The 22,728-nt window shown below is 33.1% G+C and overlaps 1 protein-coding gene and 1 long non-coding RNA gene across 4 annotated transcripts in view; one reads left to right on the plus strand and one right to left on the minus strand.

Annotated features, from left to right (window-relative positions):
- LOC120622099 (uncharacterized) overlaps positions 1-1,650 on the minus strand; it is a 36,031-nt gene extending 34,381 nt beyond the window's left edge. The window contains exon 1 of the long non-coding RNA XR_005658422.1: positions 1,600-1,650. This is a non-coding gene — a long non-coding RNA (uncharacterized LOC120622099). The remainder of the gene's footprint in view (positions 1-1,599) is intronic.
- Positions 1,651-1,763: 113 nt separating this feature from the next.
- FANCL (FA complementation group L) overlaps positions 1,764-22,728 on the plus strand; it is a 69,163-nt gene continuing 48,198 nt past the window's right edge. For 2 of the 3 annotated variants that reach the window (XM_039887100.1, XM_039887098.1), the window contains exons 1-4: positions 9,489-9,646; positions 16,610-16,668; positions 18,630-18,690; positions 21,179-21,235. In XM_039887100.1, coding sequence (XP_039743034.1) covers positions 9,497-9,646; positions 16,610-16,668; positions 18,630-18,690; positions 21,179-21,235 — 327 coding nt within the window. In that variant the 5' untranslated portion in view covers positions 9,489-9,496. Of the gene's footprint in view, positions 1,801-9,488; positions 9,647-16,609; positions 16,669-18,629; positions 18,691-21,178; positions 21,236-22,728 lie in introns of those variants that run through there. The other variant, XM_039887099.1, reaches the window with a different exon arrangement.

A 22,728-nucleotide genomic window follows, 5' to 3' on the forward strand; every position in this document is an offset into this window, starting at 1 on the left:
TCTTGGGAACAGGGCATGACTTTAGGCCAGTCAGCTCACTTCAGCAGAGGACAAGTCACAGGAAGGGCTAACAACTGAGAGCTGTCAATGGCCAAGCTATCAGTCAGTCCTGCAGGGGGATTTGGGCAGTACAAAACAACGTCCTCAACAACGGTAGAGTGGAGGGTTGGTAGTCAATGGGTAAATTTTACCAAAAGATTTCCAATTCAGATAAATCAAGCTAATTGTGTTTGTTTTTACCGTTGTTATTTAAATGAGGAAAGAAACACACTTTTTTTGATTTAATGACTAAAATAATTTCAGCTATATCCATAATTGACAATTTTCTAATAGAAAGGCTTTTGGCAAGCAATCAGGATTATTGTAAAGATAAGTAGTCAAAATAGCAAAACATAATCATTAGGTCATTTTAGCTGCTAAAAATTTTTCTTTCACAGGGTAAGTTCATTAAGAAGGTTTGGGACAAAGTATTTATTGATTACATCAGGTATATATATTTTACTGCCATTGAGTTACTTTGATGTTAAAGCTTTGTACACATTTGCAAAATGATCTCCTTTAAAATAATCAGAATACAAAACAATGCAGTTTTCAAAATATTGTGTAATGACCCAAACACATTTGAGGCATTCAGAAAATTAATTATATCATAAGAGAAAGTAATTTATTTTTGATACAAAACTCTTTTCCCAGGTTTCTTTCTTTTTTTTTTTCAAGTTTCTTAAACTGTGGAAATATGCTCACATTTTGGTCCATTAGACTCATCTATTGTGAGACTGCTATTTGAACAATTTAGGAAGTCAGTTTAAAATATATTTTTCCCTCCAAAGCTTAAAAACTTTTAAATTTTGAAAAGTTTTTTCTTTTTACTTTTAATAAATTTTCTTCTAAGATTTTTAAATGTTCAGAATTATTGACTTTAGAAATAAGAAGAAAAGGTAAGAGCAAACTTATGTACAATCAAATGTCACTGAAATTTAGTATGAATTTGTTAGTAGTTTATAGTACTAGGTATTCTTAAAAGTATTAAATTTTATTACTCTTCAGTAAAAGAGGCTAATGAAATGTTTTCAAGCAGAAGTTCAGCAGAAAAAACTTTGATAAATAGGCAAAATGATTTATAATTATTTATCCCAGGGTAGTTGTTTTGAATTCATTAAATGTGTTTGCGTATGCGGCTTTAATCTGTGTAATATCACTTGGGTTTTATCAAGAAATAAGTTGAAAAATGAAAGTAGCACCTCAAAATCCTGGTCTTACATTTTTCACTCACTTAATCACTATATTAAATGTTTTAAATGTACATATTTCTGTTGACATCTAAACTTTTTATTATACGTTTAAATAGTTCCAAAGGATATAATTTTGCCATATTGCAAATATCTGACTTTTTACAATATGCTGTTACTTCATTCTTAAATGTTCAAATGAATCTAAATACCACAGCAATTTGATACCTACTGTATTAGAGTAATGTGTTCCAATGCTTGTGTAACAAATGAACCCCACAATTTCAGTGCCTTAATATAAAATATTAAAAGTTTATTTCTCCTCATATCAAGTCATTTAGAAGACATTTCAGACACAGGTTTTTTCTACCTTGTGCTTCCATCATTCCTAAGGGCTTCATAATCCTTTGATTCAAGCCAGTGGACAGGAAAAGAATGTTGAATCATGCATAGAAGGTTTTTATGAGCCATCCACATTCCATTGGCTATAACTCAGTCACTTGGCACATCAAACTGCAAGGGAGTCTGGAAATGTGAGGTATGGGCCCAGGAGAAAGAAAATATGGGTGTGGTGAGTGCATAACAGTTTCTACTCTAGTTTACTCTTGTGATTACCAAATATCCTTCTTCTTCCCATACATTAAACATATCTACCCCCTTCCCAAAGTGGGCAACCCAACATTTCATCTGTCATTGCATTCATCTCAAATTCTGGGATCTCCCAGTGGTAAACATTATTCCTATTAGAATCTGTATTTACAGCCCTCTGGTCACTGCCAGCACCTCTTCCCACCATACACACACACACACACACATACACACGCACGCACGCACGCACACACGCACGCATGTGCATGGACATACACAGTAATACAGAGGCGGAGCAGGGACAAAATAAATACAAGTTTATCTAAATGGAAAAGGGCAGAGTAGAAGTTACAGAGCAGTTACTGTATTCATAGAGGTTAGTAAATCTTGCAGAGTAGGGATTATAAGAAGCCCCTGCCTAGGCAGCAGAAAATATTTCTTGATTCAATTTTCATTCTGCCCAATGGGAAGACATCCATTCTTCTCTGTGGTCCCTAGGTCTATAACTCTCCCTCCCCCCAATTTATCCTTACTCATTATCATCCATAGTCACATCTGACATGGATATTACTTCAGTTAGAAAGGCCTAAATAAACTATGGTTTTTAGCTCAATACATCATCTACAGCATATAAAATTGTATTTGAATAAAATTAAGTTAGTTGAAAATTTACTAAGCTAAGCTAAGATCATTCTGAGAAACAGATTGCCTATGGGGCTCTGCTTTTGTTGGATAAAACTGTTTGCTTATTCAGTTAATCCAATTTTCATATTCCTCTGAATTTTTCTATTTTTCAGGGTCTCAGGACAGGTGAAGAAGAGTATAATTTAGGTTGTTACTTCTACAAAATGGAGCACACTAAAGTAGTAGGTAATACTCTTTTCAGAAAATTAAACAAATTTTAAATATATAAAATAACTTTTACACTATTATAATTTATATGAAACATAATAGTAAAAAGTCATCAATATATTATATATTATATTTATATTAATATATAACTCTAGAGAATAAATCTAAGTACTCTAAATAGTAAAAAAACTTGTACGATTTCATCTTTCATCTTTGTCAGTCAGGTTTTCATATGAAATTCCCGCTATAAACTTTGACCAATCAAACTTGACATGTTATATCTTTTTCTGTGTGTCTTTTTCACACCATCTTTTCCTTTGTACCTTCTTTAGCTATAAAGGAAAATGAGGAAATGAAGCCTCCTCAGATGAACTCTTTGAAGAATTTAACTATTTTATAAAAAAACAATTTTATATACTTAAGAAGATCTGAAGGATATTTTTTAAGTCTGATTAATTTTCTATAGTTGTTTAAAATGTTTTTGTCATTTTGAAATGACTATATGTGTATATAAAGTTACTTTGAATTTTGAAATGATAATATGTAATCATTTCTGAACAATAAACACCTACAGAGGGAGATTATCTACATCTAGATTTGTAAGATTTTTAATTCATAATTTGAACATGAGCACTCAAAAATTTGGGAATTCTTAATTCATCAAACAAAATAATAAAACCTTATGCAAAGAGGTTTTAATCTAACTCTTTGTTGCTACCTACTCATGCTGACTATGAATTTTTACCTCCTGCTACAATAATTCGTTCACAAACTTTCTACATCATTTCCTGAAAGCATTTATTATCTAACTAAAAGTTTACAAACTCTTCTTAATTGTTGACAAAATAGTAAAAATATCCAATGTCAGCATTTCACTTCAGAGTTTTTACAAATACAGCCTTATTAAGCAGATAACTGATAAAATAATTTTCAAAGATTTTTTCAGAATTATTATTCAAATAATCCATATTTAACTGTAGTTATTATTTTTGAATTGCATAGTTTTCATTATACTGTGTTCACACCAACTCAATAGATGATTTTAAGTTTGATAGCATTCACATTTGTAAAAATCTTTGCTAATGCCTTATTTTAAAAAATTTATGGTGCTGTTAAGAGACTTGCTTTAGGTAGAAAAATGAAAGATTCTTTAGCTTTAAAATATGTCGACTAATTATATAAGTTCCTTCTCTTTCTCTTGACATTGTTTTGCTCTTTTCCCATATCAGGATCTCATATACACTTTTTATGTACCAATATTGTACACACATATACATATATATGTAACTTTAATGGATTGCAGTCATTCTATCATGTTATATAACTTGACCATTTCCAACTTATTGGACATTAGGTTGTCTCCTATTTCTATAAGTTTTTTGGATTATTTTCTTAGGATATACTCCCATAAGTGGTACTTGCTCGACAACAACAAAAACCCCACAATTTTTACGGTTTCTGCTATATATAAGTAGATTGCTTTTTAAAAACATTTTTGCCAATTATACATAACTATCAGCAATGTATAATATATTTGTTTCTCCATAGACCTGCTAATATTAATTTTATATAAGATTTTGAAGAATGAAAACAGTGTTACTAATATTTTGAAAAGATACTTGAAATGGTTTTGCTATTTCAAAATGACTATATATGTATAAAATCATTTATGAGTTTTAGAAGAAATTTTAATTTGTTTTTGTTAACATAGTTGTTTTTCAAAATGTTTAAAGTCAACTATTTTCACATTACAAATATTTCATGTTACTTTACTTGTTCTATTTTGTCTATAGGTAGAAACAAGCACATTAACTAGAAGCCAAATTGCTACTTTAGCAAATCTTATTCTTATCAACAAAGGATTCTTTAAAGGAATGGCATAAAACAAAACCATGTCTTATTTATTTTTCATAGCTGAAGGATATTTTAAGGTGGAAAATATGCTTGTAATTTCATGGATCCTTTATTCAATTTGTAGCACATTTCATTACTATATATCATACATAAGTTTCAAAAATGTAAAATTGGTTCTTTATTTCTTCTTATCATGTTACCTATTCATCTGATTTCTTGATCCTTAATAATTTTTACAGATGATGTTCACTTTAGTTAGTCAACTAAATATAAATTATTTTTAGTACTCCTTTGAAGAGAAAAATCATCTTGAAAAAAACAGAAAATACAGAAAAACATACTATTGTATTTTTGTAAGTAAATGTATTTACAATGGATTTTTGGTCTGAATATTTATCATGTAAAGTATGTATCTTATTAATAATGTTTTGCCAACAAAGTTCAAATCTTTGTTATTGTTGTTTTTGTTGTTGTTGTTTGGTGGGGAGATTTCATAGTGTTGCCTAAAGGAAAGTGATCCATCTCACCCATTCTCTCCTTTAGTATTACTAGCAGAATTCTAAGCGATGTATTTAGCTGAAAGACTGCATTTCTCAGACCCTTTACACACAGGGATGGCCAGTGTGACATAAGACATTTTCAAAAGAGCTTCTGGGAAAGCTACTGTTACTCTTCCATCTAGATGGCCAGAGCTCCAGCTGCTCTCTTGGGACCACGAGGGAAAGGCCAAGAAAATTTCAGCTCTCGAATATTAGACCCAACTTGGAACTGATCTTTCAAGCTTATAAAAAATGTTTCTCTCTTCATAATTAAAATAATCTCTGCATTAAAGCAGCCTTTTAAATAATGGTTTGGCACTTATAAACTACATTTATTCATTTAGTCTAATATCTTCTAAGAGTTAGGCATGTAACTGGCTAACTCTGAGCTTGGAACTGTAAAAGCTCTGAGTAATTATTCACTTGATTAGCGCAGTGATTTTCAACTGGCTGCACAATAGAATCAGATATGAAAATATAGATTTACTAAGTCTAGGGTAATGGTTTTAAAATTTTAGCTTGCAACAGAATACCTTGTTAAAATACACTTGTTATAAACATATGCTTCTTAAAACATAGATTGATAAGCTCTTTTTCCAGAATTAAGAGATTCAGTAGGTCTGGATTGACATCTTCCTAGGTGATGGTGATGCTGCTGGGTCAGGACCATACTTTGAGAACCAGTAGTCAAGGACACAGCCTGGACATCTATATATAAATAGGTGTCCAGCTTCAGTTTTATCAGCTTCAGTTTTCCAGAATAAAAGTGAGGGCTTTGTGCATCCTATTTTTCTTCTCTGCATATACTTTTCTCTTGCTTTCCTTCTGGTATCTTTGGGTAAATGGAGGTGACTAGTCTCAGGAAAAATTTCAAAATGAAGTCATTTTTTCCTTCAAATTTTCTACATCTATCATCTTCCTCTTAACAACTACTCTTTTCCGGCCCTAAGTATTTATTATTCTCACAAACTTTACTGTTATGGCCTTTCCAAATTTGCATTCCCCATGTGAGTAATTCTCATCTATTCTACCACCCTTAACTGCAACACTTATTACCTGAGTCTTTGTTAGGTTTTGGCCATCTGAGGACTTTTCTTCCAGTTGTTTATCAAAAAAATGTAAGGTGTTAGTCTCTCTATAAGTGGCTTTGATGTGGAGATGATGTTTCCTAGGAAGAGGGTCTTTTTATGCTTTGCTGGAGAAGAGGGTTGTATAATAACCTGGATTTTCCTATTTCACAAGGGTCTTCAGAGACTGTTTGAATAACCCACTTACCTTCTTATCCTTTCTTTAGATGATGACCTCATAGTCTCCCGATTTCAGTCCACCCCTGTAACCCATTAACTCTTGTAGCAGACCTTTCCCTTAAATGCTCCTTTGTTCACCTGTGGTTGGGCTGCAGGTGTCACTGCTTTTCAAGTTTACTGCCTGGATTGAGGCAGACATTATTATTTTGGACCTGCCATGGATCTAGACTCATTATTGGTAAAACCTATGTAACGAATTTGCTTCTATGGAGTTTGGATAGGGTTGTATGAGTTAGGATGTCTCTTCCGTATATCGCCTACCAAACTCTGGTCACATAACTAAGACTTTATAGTTTATTTATTATCAACATGTTCTTCTCAAAACTTCAAAACTTAAAAATAATGCCAAAATTCTTCACTACATCACTATTTACGAAATGCTCTTTTATGTGTGTTTGGATAGAAAACAGTCAAGAGCAAATTACTCTTTAAAGTTAATCAGTACTTTTGCAATAATAAATTTAAAGGTCTTCCAGTAATTCTTTTCAGTCATTACATAGCATTACACACTGCTGACCACGCTTTAATCTTGAATATCTGCTCTCTTTTCCTTTCTATGACACAGTGTCATAGATAGTAGGATATTATTGTTCTGCTTTTACAGTTTTCGAGACGACTCCTAAATGGCTATTCTACTCTTTCTTAATTTTGGCATTTTTCAAGATTCTGCCTACTCAAGCAATCTCTCCCTTATTAATATCATCAATATTAATGGCTTGTATCCTATCTTCTTCCATTACTGATGGAAATAGTGAGAAGAAACACCTGAGACAAAGCTGAAAATTTGAGCAATGAAATATAGATTCTAACTGAAATGGTGTATTTTAAATTTCAGTTAAAATTTTTTTAGACTAATAATTCTCCTTAAAAGAATTAAAATATAACAGTTCAGAAGAAAGTCTCATCAGGCCATTACCCTCATTCCTTGTCCTCTATCTCCCTCCCCCAAAATAACTACCACTAGTAACATACTATGACTTTATCATACTGTAAATGCTCATTTTTAAATTCAGGTGTCATGAAAGGTAGCTTGGATATCTTTTCCTTAAGAACTAAGATGATATCCAGCAATACACTTTGTGAAAACCTTTAAGTCAAATAAGTTAGTTATGAGGATTCAGAAGCAAAGAGCCAGCTGTCTTTGACTGTTACTTGCATGGTTCAGTGTATGAACGGTGGTGGGGGACGGGGGCAGTGAGTGCGATGAAGATAGCTTGTCTAGACAGGGGTTCATGTCTGTTCAGGGAACACTCAACTGTTATATGTTTCCAGAAGCTTCCAAGTCCAGAAAGGCCTTTTTAAAGATGCAGTAACAGAAAGTCAAAGACATTTAGAGCTCAGGGTAGTAAATGAGGATAGGAAACTGTAGGTTTTGAGGCAGGCCTAGTTAGGCGTCTCCAGAAGTGTATTAGTTTGGTCTCTCTCTGTATTTATATATATGTGTACACACACACATACAGCTAGCACTGTGAAAAAATTACTTTCCTTTTCTGGGCTTCATTCCCTTAATCTATGTAATGAAGATGTCAGAGTATAAAATCTTTAAGGTTGCTTTCATGAAAAATCTTTAGCTCCTGAGGAACCTATTGGTCAAAATGTTCTTAGGCTCTCTTCTCTCACAATTGTGGATCTTAAAGAGAAAACGTTATAATTATATTAAGGAGAAATATATTATGTTGGTAAAGCTGTCATCAAACTTTCAAAATTAAATTCAAGAAAGCCCTCTTGTTAAAACGAGTCATTAAAAACTTTAGATTAACTTCTCCTGAGTTTCATAATGGCAAGTATATCTCTGTCGTGCATTAATAGAAAGATTATTGAATCTAAAATTTAGAAGAGTTGAGTTTAATCCTCGTTGTACAGGTCATTAAGTTACTATCTTGAGCAACTTATTTAATATCTCAGATTTTCAGTTTTCTTGTGTAGAAAATGGACATTATAAAAAATATCTAAAGAGCACTGCTATCAAAACAAAATAGCATATGAAAGTGCTTTACATATGCTCATTGTAGCATAATTAAAGTAAATCCCATAAAGTCTATAATAATACTATCCAGCCTGATTATTAAGATATTATAAATGGAAACTAACTCAAATACCTTGTGAGAAATTTCTTCCTCTTATTTCTTGTAATACTTGTTTTTACTTTGTCTATAGGACTAATGGATATAATTTAACTTAGTATATAGTTAATGAGCACTTACAATGCCCTATAAAACATACTAAGTGATTAGGCAGAGCAATAACTTTCATCAGATATGAAAGGTTCCTAAAAAGAGGTAGCATTTGAGAAAGACTTTGACAGAAGGTAAGAGGTTTCATGGGGAAAAACTATAGTATGCACTATAATCACCTGGAGGGCTTGGGTCTCATTCTCAGAGTTTGGGATAGAAGGGTGAAAATTTGCATTTCTATAAAGTTCCTAGAAAGGTTGTCAAAGAAAAATTAACTTTCGTTCATCAAGATCATTAGCAATCTTCCCTCATGTTTTGCCTTAGATATCTGAGTGCAGTGTATCAGAATTCAGTCTGCTGTTGACATCTGTTGGGATGATGTCTCTCAAATACAATATTATCTGATTAAACCGGTAAGCGACAGAACTGTAATATATTGTGTATAACATATTAAGTGGATTATAATACATTATAAAATAGTATTGTATACGGAATAATACATTATCTTCAATGCTGAGGACATATAGGAGACCCTACGGAGTAGGCCAATAGATTGATTACACTGAAAAAGGGGAGATGAGGCATGTTCAGGGTAAAAGAAGTACTACAACACGTAGACTGTAAAAAACATCTTATACTGGAAGAAATGCAACCCCAAAGTTGTAGCAGTATTTCAATATAATCAAACAAAATCACCAGAAGTGTTCTCGGAACAATCAGGGCTAGAATGATAATATTTGGTCAGATCTGTGAACCTGAGAACAATCTTCCACGTCGCCTTTGGCTGGGGCCAATGTTGCCTTCTAATGAGTCACGTCTACTTTGGCTGGGTGCAAGCCCAGGTGGCTCCACTAGAACTAGACCTTCATTTCCGCTAGTAGAATCCTGGAGGCTTTTTCCCGCCAATGCCCGTGTTTCCGCCCTCGGCACGCTGGGCGCAGGCGGGACTGCGCATGTGCGGAGCCCGTCCTGCTGATACACCCGCCCCGCGGCTCCACGGGCGGCGAGTCATGGAGACGGAAGCGAGTCTGATGCACCAGTTCCCGTTGCTTCTGCCCCAAAACCGGGCGAAAACCGTGTATGAAGGATTCATTACGGCTCAGGTACTCGCCCGGTGTTGCTCTCTGGCCAGGCGAGCCTCCCTTTCGCCGCGCAGGTCCCGCCGCTGGAAGTCTGTGACCAGAGCGGTTAGGAGCCCTGGCTTGTGGGGATTGAGAGGGGCGGGACCTAACAACTAGGAGCCTAGAGGTTTGAGAACTGCTGCTTTTGCTGGAAACCCGTTTCTCGCCGCCGCGTCCACGCCTGGGCAGGGGAGACCCGAGCGCGCATCGGGAGCGGGGGGCGGGGCGGAGGGCCACGCCCATTCCCCTCCCCGAGTGTCGCCCCTTTCCAAAATTGAGGGTTTGTCCCACTTTGAAACTGTTCTTTTCCTTCCTCTCTTGCGTCTCCTCCGCAATTTTTTTTGGCAATCTCTTCTCTCACAACTCCCCACCCCCGCGACGGCTGGTGGCCGTTCACGGAACCCGTGCTAATTACATCGGCGTTCCCTGTAGAAAGGACATTTTAGAGGAAAACCTCATTTTGGCTGTCAAGCCGTGTGTACCTGACCACATCCAGTTGCGATATTTTGTAGGAAATCTTGACAACAGAATTAATTACCTTTAGTAAACTATTCCAAATAGTTTCTCTTCTGGACTTTATTACATAAAGTACACACGTGTAGGGGCTTTGAAGTTTACAAAGCTCTTTCCAAGTGCACTATTTCACTTAATTCTTCTGCCCTTTGAGGCAGAAGTTAAAAAAAAAATAATCATTCTCGTTTTATAGTTGAATAAATCAAGGCGTGGGAAAATGGAGAGGTTCAGTTGTTTGTCCATGATCGCAACAGAATCCTTTGAACTCGGGCTAATTCCGCGCCTGGATTTGTCCCCTCTGCATTTACACTCAGATACCTTAGATTAGAATTTTGAATATAGACTTGTTCCTTGACCGTTACATTCATCATCAGCTCCCTCCCCAGCACACATACCCTTTGAGGATTGGGATTATATCCTAGGACTTCGTATATGTTTTGAAGTCTCAAAACATAATTCTCAAAAATAGAGTGAATTATTAAATTCACTTGCTAAATGAACTCCAACCTACACGAAGAATATTAGGTGCTGAACAGTTTGAGATGAAGTTGAAGACATAGTGCCCTTTATTTCCTAAATACTTGAGCGTATATTTCATGAGAACAAGAACACACATAACCATTGTACAGTTATCAAAATCAGGAAATATAATCGCGATATACCATTATCTAATCTGGAGTCGAAATTCAGTTTTTTAATGTTGCAATTACGTATTTTATACCCCTTTTCAGCCCCCTGCCATCTAATGTAAGAGCTCAGCAGCACATTTTAGTTGTCATGTATATTCAACATGGACTAGTTCCTTAGTCTTTGTTTTCCATGAACTTGACAGTTTTTAAGAGAACAGATTGGTTATTAGGTGGAATGTCCCCAATTTGGATTTGACTGATGTTTTTCTCTCTCTGCTCCCACACGCCACACATTCCTCAGTTTCATAGTATCCATGGACTCTCGTTTGAGTCAAGTATTGTGATGGTTGCCAAGTGATGATTTTTAACTACCTGTCATTTCTTCTGTATTAGCATTGTATGATATGGAATAGTGTTCCTTTTCCATTTACATCAGAATGGACTCATAGATTTTAAAAATAATTTATTTAATGGAGTATAATTACTTCCACTATTTATTTTGATGATTAAATTGTCTCAGATTTGGCTAGTGAGAACACAGTTTTATTGATGAGTTTTTAAGGCTTTGTATTAAAAACTCCCTCTCATCACTGTTTTAAAGTAGATGCTGGCATGTAGTGTTTTATCGTTTTTTTTTTAAATAACATAATTTTAATTTGTAGTTCTCCTGCATCCAGAAGTTAACTTATTATAGATTTAAAAAATTTTCTCATGGAAGATTTTTTTTTTTATTTTTGTTATTAAGCTCTAGTTGTAGTACATGCGATTAGGCAATGTTGTTTGTAAAAATTCTATCTGGAACTTACTGATTTTTTTTTTTTTGGTAAGTGATCCATGTGTGATTAAAATGAGCTTTTGTTCTCAGATTATTCCTTTCCTCTTGAGTAAACTTTGGTAGTTTTTTTTCCTTCGAAGAATTTATTCATTTCATCTAGGTTTTAAAAATTATTGACTTAAGTTATTTATAATATTCCATTATCATTTTAACATCTTCAGGATCTATAATAATGCTCCCTAAATTGGTCATCTTTTGCTACACAACTAATTATTGCAAATCTTAGTGGCTTAAAACAACAAACATTTATTATCTCGCCTTTCCTGAGGATTAAGAATTTTTTTTTTCGATAAAACATTTAAAAAAATTATTATGGTGACATTGTTTAACAAAATCTAGTAAGTTTCAGGTGTACAATTTAGCAGTAAGTCATATATATATTTTTATATATATATATATATATATATATATATATATATATATATATATATATATATTGCACTGTGTGTTCTCCGCCCATAGTTAGATTTCTTTCTGTCACCACATATTTGACTCCTTTTACCCCATCTACTTCCTCCTCCCCCTACCCTCTGGTAACCACTAGTCTATTGTCCATGTGTCTCTTCTGTTGGTTTGTTGCTTTTAGGTTTATATCCCACATGTAAGTGATATCATGTGGTTTTCAACTTTTTCTGTCTGCCTTATTTCGCTTAGTATGATTATTTCAAGGTTCATGCATTCTGAGTGACTTCGTTGGATGGTTCTGGATCATTGTTTCTTATGAGTTTGCAATGAAAATGTTGGCCAGGATGTCAGTTGTCTAAAGGCTCGACTAGAGCTGAAAAATTTATTTCCAAGATTGGTCATTCACAACTATTAGCCGGTGGCCTTAGGTTTTTACTGCTCTTGATTAGGAGGCCTCAGTTCCCTACTACATGGACCTACTTAGTGTTGCTTGAGTGCATCACAGCATGGCATCTAGCTTCTCCTGAGTGAGTGATACCTCAGAGAGATCATGCAGAAAGCTGCACAGTGCCCTGTCTTCCCTAGCCTCCGAAGTTACATATATTTACTTCTGCTTTATTCTGTTTGTTAGAAGCAAACCTCAAACCCAGTCTATAATCAAAGGGAGAGAAATGAGGCACCAAATTTTAAAGATAGAAAAATCAAAGAAATTATGGATATATTTTATATATACCTCCTGTACTCATCTTATTATTGGTATTTTTTTACCTGATGCATCTAGATAGAGGCTTACAAATTTTATTGATCTCTTCAAAGAACTTACTTTTGATTCGATTGATTTTCTCTATTTTCTGTTTCGTTGATTTCCGACCATAAGTTTACTAGTTTTTTCAGGTGGAAGATTACGACATTGATTTTGAGACCTTTTTTCTTTAATAATATACATGTTTAGTGCTATAAATTTTCCTTCGAACACTGCTTTAGCTGTATCACAAAATTTGGTATGTTGTATTTTGTTTTTCAGTTCAAATACTCGTTAATTTTTTCTTTGACTCACGGGTTACCTAGAAGAAAGATATATCTTTCTAAATGTTCAAAGATTTTCCAGATATCTTTTTCGTATTGATTTATAATTCAATAACAGAACATAATTTGTGTGATTTGATACTTTTAAATTTATTGGAACTTATTGTATGGTCTATCTTGGTAAATGTTCTCTGTATACTTGAAAAGAATATGCATTCTGCGGCTGTGGGGTGGAGTGTTCTATAAGTGCATTAGGTCAGGTTGGTTCATGATGCTATTTAAGTTTTCTATATCCTTACTGGTTTTTATTCTCTTAATGAAAGGGGATATTGAAATCTCTGTAATAATCGATTTTATAATTTTTACTTTCATGCCTATCAATTTTTGCTTCATGTATTTTGAAGTTCTTTAGGTACATAAACTAAGATTTTTAAGCACTCTTGGTGAATTGATTCTTTTATGATTATGAAATGACCCTTTTTATCCCTGGTAACAATCTTTGCCCTGGAATCTGTATTTTCCAATGTTAATATAGTGACTCCAGCTTTCTTTTGATTAGTGTTGGCATGGTTTATCTTTTTCCAATCTTTTTTTATGATTCTTTGTGTCTTTATATTTAAAGTGGATTTCTTTCAGCCTTGCTTTTTTATCCAATCTGATAACCATTTTCATTTAATATGATTATTGATATGATTAGGTTTAAATCTAATATCTTACTGTTTGTTCTCTGTTCGTTACATGTGTTCTTGTTTATTTTTTATCTTTTTCCTATTTCTCTTTAATTTACATTGAGTTCTTTTTTATAATTGCATTTATCTTTTCTGTCAGCTTATTAGTCCATCTCCCTCACCCCCAAGCAGTTGCTTTAGGGTTTATAGCCTACATCTTAAACCTGTCATGGTTTACCTTAAAGTAATATTAGGATTCCATTTTATATGTACTATTGGTAATATATTACCAACTATATTATTTTTGTCTCTCTTTTAGTGTTTTCTCTAGCATTGACAATATACATCTTTAACTTATCATGATTTAAAGTATACCATGTCCCTTATAAGAATCTTAAAATAATATATTTTTATTTTTCATTTCCTGGCTTTTGTGCTATTGTAGTCATACATTTTATTTCTGTTTATCTTATAACTCTCTCAGTACACTGTTATTCATTTTCTTTTAAACAGTTATCTTTCTTTTAATTAATAGACTTATTTTTCAAGAACAGTTTTAGAGTTATGGAAAAAGCAGATGGCACAGAGTTACCAAATACCATTCCCTTCGCCACACAAATACAGTTTGTCATATTAACATCTAACATAGCATGGTACATTTGTGACAATTAGTGAACCGATACTGATACGTTATTAACTCAGGTCCATACTTTATTCACTTTTTAGTTTGTACCTAATAACTTTAATCTGTTCCATGATCTCATCCAAGATTATCATGCATTATCATGTCTTTTTAGGCTTCTCTTGCCTGTAATGGTTTCTTATACTTTCCTCGTTTTTGATTACATTGACCCTTTATGATTATGAAATGACCATCGTTATTGAGAAGTACTAGTCCAGTATAATGGGATACTCTACTAGAATTTCTCATGATTATACTGAGATTATGGGTTTTTGAGAAGAATATCAGAATTTTAGTACCATTTCATCTCATCAAGTGTACATACTATCAATATGATGTATGACTATTGATGTTGACCTGGATCACTTGGCTGAAGCAGCATTTGTCAGGTTTCTTTACTATAAAGTTATTTTTTCTCCACTTTCCATACTGTACTCTTTAGAAGGAAGTCACCATGATCATCATTCCCCAACAAAGAATGAAGAGTTATGTTCCCTCTCCTTTAAGGCAAAGTAACTATATAATTTATGTAGAATGGAATTCTCTGTATGAGAGATTATCTTAACTCTCCATTTGTTAATTTAGTTATTTATAACAGTATGGACTCATGAAAATTTATACTTTACTTTATAATTCTTTACTACTTTATTTGTTGCTGACATTGTTCCAGTGTGGGCACAGTTATCTTTTAAAGAGGTTTTTAAAAATAAGAAAAGTCTTTTCTATTTTTACCTGTATATTTACCGTTTTTGGCAATCTTCTGATTTTGCTGAAGACATGGGATTTTATGCTTTTATTTGTTCGTAATATTGATCTATATAGTTTTTTGGGGAGGATGTGTGGAGAGATTCACATTTAGGCAACTGTCAGTACTTTTGTTCCCTGTAAGCCTGGGAAATATTCTTTGGAGCAATTAACTAAAAAAGCTAATTTGGATATTTTCTTGAATCAGAAAAGTATGATGGCATGTGATATGGCATCTGACCTTTTAAAATGGCTGGATTTTGCAAATAAGGGACTTTGGAATTTGATTCTTTCAAATAACAGATCGGTAGAGTGGTTTTACTATTTTTCATGTAAATTTTGAATTCCAGATTGTTCTTACACCTATGTGGGGGATGTCTATAAAGTTAGGTTAAAGTTACTACATAATACCTTTTAGTGCTTTAATGAAATAGTGAATTATTGTTACTTGACCTTTTGAAAAGGTCAGTAGTACATTTTGTTTCATTTTTTTAAAGGACATTTGAATGTAATGAAAGTCAGAACTGTAATATTACCATGAAAGTAAAGGTTATGGGGTACATTTAATTGTGTTCCTCTATTTCTGAAACTGCTTTGAGGGAGACCGTGCTAAAATTCTCATGGTAATTGTTTTTCGAGAATTTTATTACTCTTTTTCATTTTATACTGTTGGAGTAAAAGATTATATTTCTGTTTGTCTTTTTCTGCTTACCTTTGCTCAGATTTCATGTGTATTCTATTTAAGGTACAAAGTTTAAGCTGCTTACTCATTCACTTTCTTGGGAAAGTAAAACAATATATTTCTGAGAACAGTCCTTAGTTCCGTAGAAAGATTCTTAAGTAAAATTTGGTATATTTAAATATATAGCTAGTGAATATTTAAAAGAAGTAATGTGTTGGCAATTATATTTTTAAAAGGTCTTTGAGTTGGAGAAAATTAAATATATTCTGATTTAGGAAAATATTTCTCATATTTAGATTTTTTAAATATATTTTCATTTTAAAATTTAGAAAATTGAAAATATGAAGCCAGTAATGTGTTATATATTCTTTTTTTACATTATGATTATTTTCCTTCCATATTCAAATCAATTGGAAGGAATTTTTCCCCATAAATTTATTTCCCAAGAAATAGCATTTTAAATTTCTTTATGTCTACATTAACAATTTTTTAGTTGTGTTTTTATGAATGACTTTCTCTTTAAAACAAAGTCCTTTATTAATGCATTGATTTCCCAGTAATTACAAATTTTTTGACAGTTATTTTCTCTCAAATGCAATATTCTGTTGCTTATATTTTAACAAGTATAAAGATTTGGATAAAGTTGATACCTTTTAGGAAGTAAAGGAAACATTGCCTTTTCTATTTGATTCTTAACACTAAGTGAACTCATAACATTAAGTGAATGATGAAAATTTGAACCTTTTCAATATTTTCCACAGGGGAGAGATTTCCACCTTAGAATATTGTTGCCTGAAGATTTACAACTGAAGAATGCAAGGTGATGTTATATACATGCATCTTTGTGGGATAGGCAATCAGTTAATCTGGTATAAACTGATTCTAGTCATTAGAGTTTTGCCTAAAATGCTTATTAGTTTACCAGAAACATTTCTGGTTTTATTAAGTCTGTGCATTTGTAAATTATTTTCCCTAGTACTGAAGTGCTTTTCAAAGATGACACATTAATTCTCTGATTTTTTTTTTTTATTTAAAGCAGTAAATAGCAATATTGTAAACTTCACTAACAAGTGCTGAACTGAAGTATAAAAGGAGAATACAAAAGAATTAGAAGACTTTGTTTTCAACTTTTGACTGATGTTAATTATGTGTATATTCAGTCTGTGGCAAGACTCATAAATTCAGTCCTGGCATAAGTTAGGTATAAGTATGGGCAGTTGGTACAGACAGCCCATTGGGGAATATCAAGAGACGAGACTGGCAATTTAGGTAGCACCACAAAGCTCATTTCTGCTCCTAAATATCTGTAGGGGTAGAAGAGTGGAAGAATCCAGAGACATAAGTAGAATTGACAGGATTCTGTGACTGATGAGAAGTGAGAGATAAGAGGGAAAGGGGAGGGGACGATGCTTTCCAAGTTCCTGGCTCAGATCACTAAGCTAGAGAAGAGGTTACTGATGGAGAAATAGAAGAGAAATTGTTTTAAGGCATATCAGGTGTGAAATAGCAAGAGGAATTATTTAAAAGGTAGTAGTGTATTGTTGTGGCATTCGATTGTGAGACTTAGAATGGAGATGTATGTGGAAGTCACAGTAGATATGAGATTTGGGCCTATGAATATGAATAGACTTTCCACTGCCTGCCTGTGTAGGGTGAAAAAGTAAAAGCCAGTGACAGAATTTTGGGCGTACCAACATTTAAGGAACTGGTAAATAAAAAGGACCTCTGAAGAAGTCTAAGGATTGACAAGAGAAGTGGAAAATCTGGACAGTTTTCTCTGAAGCCAAATAGAGACTTAAGGAAGGAATAGTTAACAGTACTGAGTTTTGCAAAGAGATCATGTTAGATATGATTAGGTTTCATATAGTGGCAGAAGCCAGGTTGTGTTGGGTTTTAGAGTGGGTAGAAAGGAAATATAAACAGTGTAAACTACTTTGAGGAAAAGGAATGGCTAGAGAAGGGTGTGCAGTCAAAGAAGAGTTATAATAATGTTGTTTTTTAAATATGAGATTTGCTTGAGCAAGTTAATATATTAAAGAGAAAAACTAGCAGCAAGTAAGTTAATGATTAAATTGATGTAACTGAGTTGGTAGCAAGGGATGATGGAAAGTACATTTCGACAGGGATTTCCCGTGGACTGTCGAATGAGTTACTCTGCTGCTAAGAGAGGAGTTAGTGGTGATAATGGGGGTTAGCAGACCAAGAATGGAGGGAATCATGATCGTTCAAAAAGGCCAAGTTTGGAGAAACTCAGAGATAGGCCTCCTACTTCTAGGTAAGTTAAAGCAATTCCTAGAAGAGTTACTTACCAAGCAGTATTGAGTGCACTGGCTGAGGTGAGCCAGTAGATAGATGAACATTAATTTATTGATACTCACACGATTTAAAGTATGTATCCTTTTAGTTACATTACTCTGGAATTTGAAGATTATATTACTACATATGCTTTCTCAAATACAAGTTCTGTATATTATAATCTAAACTGTTGGTTTTCTTTAACTTGGAGAAGAATCTAGTTAAGTATAAAACTTTGGGTACATTAAAATTTAAAAAAGATATATTGTTTGCATATTTACTGATTGCAGTTATTTATACTTTGAAATAAAATTCATACTGACAGTTCAAAGTCAAGACTTTCAACTCTATCAGTGGTAAATTTTATTAACTTGTTAGAATTATGTTTGTCGTTCTTTCCTATGTACATGCATGTTTGTGTTAGCATACATGTTTTTTTCTCTTTTAATTCTGAACAATGAACAAATTATTCCATTAAAATTTTAGATTACTGTGTAGTTGGCAGCTGAGAACAATACTTAATGGCTACCATCAAATAATACAACAGGTAAGTCCTCTAAAAGGTTTATATTTTATGTTATGCCTTACTGTTAAAGTGTAAAAAAAAAGTCACTTGAGGGGGAAAAAAAAGGTTTATGTTTTAAGCAAGGATAAAAATTACTAAATTTACTCTTTTTTAATGACTTGCTTTGCAGTATGTTTTAACAAACTATTTTAGTAGTTGCTGAAGTTTATAGGTTTTATCTCTATTAGATATTTTTCGGATCCATACATTATAATGTTTTCTGTCTCAGAATCCTTAGCACATCTTCAAGCAGCATTTGTGTTGAAACTGATTTCCATCCTTGATATTTTCGGGTCATCAGATGCATACACCCTTATCCATAACCATCATTTTTTAAGTGATTTTTCTGCTGAGACTGAACAGTGATGGTATGAAAAAAATACCAGCATCCATTTAGGAGTTTTAAGATACCTGTGGCAAAAAAGGGGTTGTAGTTCTAGATTAGTAACGAAAGGTGTGGTGGCTATCACTTGGGATCAAGTATATATATATATGTCATAGGAGTAGATGTAAAGGCAGCATAGGTGAAGTATAGGCAGGATTAATTTATTCTTTTTTGTTTTGTAACTGGAAGTTTGTGCCTTTAACCATCTTCACCCATTTTGCCCACCCTCGAACCCCAGTTTATTCTTAATGTTTAGGTTCCTCTAAATGAGAATTCCTTTAAAGATTAGAGACACTCAAAAAACTCATTTACTGAACCAGTTGAAAATAATGAAATGCCTCTTACAGAAAAACAAATGTAAATAGAACTGGATTTCATTTGTATGTTTTTCCCAATTTGTTATATTTTCTCTATCTTAAAGGCTGGTTATTATGTATGATAAGTGACAATGATAGTCACTCGCAAATAAAGCATTACTGAACCACAAAGAAATAATAGGAGATAAACTAGTTGATTTGTAGAACGTAGACTGTCATTGCTGGCAGTATAATTACAGCAGTTTTTTGAGGGAATGTGTAAATTATTTCTCTTTTTCTTCCACTGCCCCCTCCTCACCCCCTGTGACTATGATGTATACTAAAGTTTGAGAAATGAATCCACTGAGATATTTAAGTGGCCTGAAAAAACTTAATAAAAACTAAGCATACAATAAGATCTCTGTTTTCCTCAGCCAATTCACAAAGAGGGTTCCTAGAAAAGGTCTCAATTACCACTTAATTTCCTCTCTGCCCTCCAGTTGGTCTTATAGAACCCAGTATTAGTTTGAGCGTTCGTTTTATTCCAAAGTCCATGTGAATATTATTATTCTTTCCTTGTATCATTTTTTAACTAGTAAATATGAGTCGGGTGTGGTGGTGGTGTGGGGGGGTGTCAGCATTCTTTTTCTGTGTAAAGCCAGATAGTAAATTTTTCAGGCTTTATCGGCCGTAAGATCTCTGTTGCAGCTACTTAACTCTGCCCTTGTAGCACCAATGTAGCCATGACGAGGTGAAGGAATGGTGTACCTACATTTCAGTACAACTTTATTTACAAAAGCAGGCATTGGCTGTATTTAGCCTCTGGGCTCTAGTCGTAGACCTTTGATATAATTTATTACTCATCTCTAGTAAACCAAAGGGAGGAAATATTGTATAGAAGAAAGGAAAGTCAAAGCTATGTTCTACAAACATGTGTCCACTCAAAGCTGTGTTAAGATATGAGTCATATGATTCATGCATTATTGAAATATCTTAGATTATTATCTTTTATATATAGAGAGAGTAAACAAATTCACATGTTGACTTTGTTCAGAACTGTGTGATTAGTTCAGCGCATCACAAAAAGTAACAAAAATACAGTATTTTGACTTCAAGCAGAGAAATGATAGTTTTATTTGACAAAGTAATTTCAACAGAATTTGCTTTGCTTTGTTTTATTCTATAGTTACTTTAAGAATGAAGGATTTCTAGGAAACGGAAGCATAATTAAATATTCATTCTACTTTAGAATTTTTTTGCCATTTATTTATAATGGTTTTACCTTATTGAAAGATTAACTCCTTTTGAATTATTATGGACTTATTGTGAAAAGATAATAATTATAGGTAGTCTTTAAGGTCAAGGAAAAAAATTAAAATAGACAGTATTGATTAATAATTCTTTGCTCTAACTAGATTTTTTAATTGTATATATTTGCCTGATTTTTATATTTTCTGCTACTTTCACTTTCTTTACTCCCATATCACTTAAAAAAAAATGATGTGATTTGCTAAATTTGACACTAGTCAGTGCTGAAGGAACAGGAGTGTGTAAGGTTTAAAATGACATTCTTACATAACTCAGTATATCTCACCAGAGTAGATTTTAGTCTTTTCAAAATGAAATTGGTAGTAGTAGGGATTATCAGTACTCCAATTCTTATACTTTTATGATGTAGATAGAGCTAATGTTTTTTTCACATTCACATGGACCTGTATTTTATTTTGATTTCAGCACATGGAATATAATTGTACAAGTAAAATTAATTGGAAATGTTGTTTTGATCTAGAGAATGCAGCACTCTCCTGATCTGATGAGCTTTATGATGGAGTTGAAGATGGTTTTGGTAAGTACTTGTTTTTTAACACTGTTACTGTATTCTATAAGTCTTGATTGTTTTTGTAATTCCTTTAAAAGCTAATGATTAGAATTTAAAGCTTCTCAACTCCCAGACATTTAATATCTTATTTTACTGTGTACATAAATGTGAATGGTACTTTTATTGAACTGCATGAGGAATAAAACTGTGTGTAAGAACCAATTCGATTATGTCATAAACTGGGTACATTTGAAACTAGTCTTGGGTGAGTAGTAAAGAAATAAAATGTAGTCCTGGTCTTTCCGAGAATTTAACATCTATGGAGAGATTAGCTATAATAATACAATGTGTAAAAACAAAATTATAAAGATGCAGATTTCTGAAAAACTAGGTTTCATTAAATACATACAGTTACATATAGTAATTGATTATTCAGTTAGTCCATTATGCATAAAATACTTGATTGTCCTATAGCTATTGTATTATTTTTTTAAAACTTTTTATTCCAGTTTTCAACATACAGAAGAGGGAACACTGTAGTGAATACCCATGGGGCCATGACCTAATTTCAACATTTTGCCAATCATATTTCTTCCCCTACTCTTTTAGGAGAGAGAGACTAGAGCATTTTAGAGAAAAACCTGGACATTGTGTACATTCTTTCATAAATGTGTAACTATATATCTTTAACAGCTAGGTGTTTTTCGTCTTTATGCTGTTATAATCCCAACAAAATTAGTGATGGTTCCTTATAGCTGTTCTGTTTGTGTCACCATGCAAACAAGGTTCACACATTATATTTAGTGATATGTCTAAGTCTCTTAATTTATAGTAGCACTTCCTCCTACTCCCACCCCTCCTTTTTTTTTTTTTTTTTATCATGCCATCTACTTATTGAATAAACCAAATTATGTGTCCTATAAAATTTTCCATATTCTGGATTTGGTTTATTAGATATTCATGGTATCTTTTTAACACAGTCTACTTATTTTTTGTAATCTGGCAGTTAGATCTAGAGGTCTCAACAGAGTTGAGTTCATTTGTTCTGTATTGCATTAGGAGGCACATGGTATCTGATAGTTCCTCTTTTAGTAAAGTTAAGATTGATCGATGGATTTAGATTCAATATAAAGTTTCCTGTCAGCTTATCATCTAATGATGGTCACTGCCTACATTAGGGGTTACAAATGGTGATTTTTCAAATTCTATCGATATTTATTAGCTGAAAATCTATGGAGAAGAACTTCTCATTAGTTATTTGGTTAATTTGAGGTATAGCTCATAACTTCTCATTAGTTACTTGGTTAATTTGAGAGATGGGATAAGTGCTTTTTTCTTTGCCTTTAAGTTTTTTTTTTATAGAATACTAAGTTGATGCCTAGAAACTAATTATGACTTTTTCTTGTATCATTATGAACTTCTGAGTTTTTATAGATTTGGTTAACTTTAATCCATTGGAATCATTATTCTTTTTGATGCTTAAATTGTACCAATTTTGGTCAGCATAAGCCCCTTCATGC

This window comes from Pteropus medius, unplaced genomic scaffold (genome assembly GCF_902729225.1).
Source record: "Pteropus medius unplaced genomic scaffold, Ma_sr-lr_union100, whole genome shotgun sequence".
Classification (NCBI taxonomy): Eukaryota; Metazoa; Chordata; class Mammalia; order Chiroptera; family Pteropodidae; genus Pteropus; species Pteropus medius.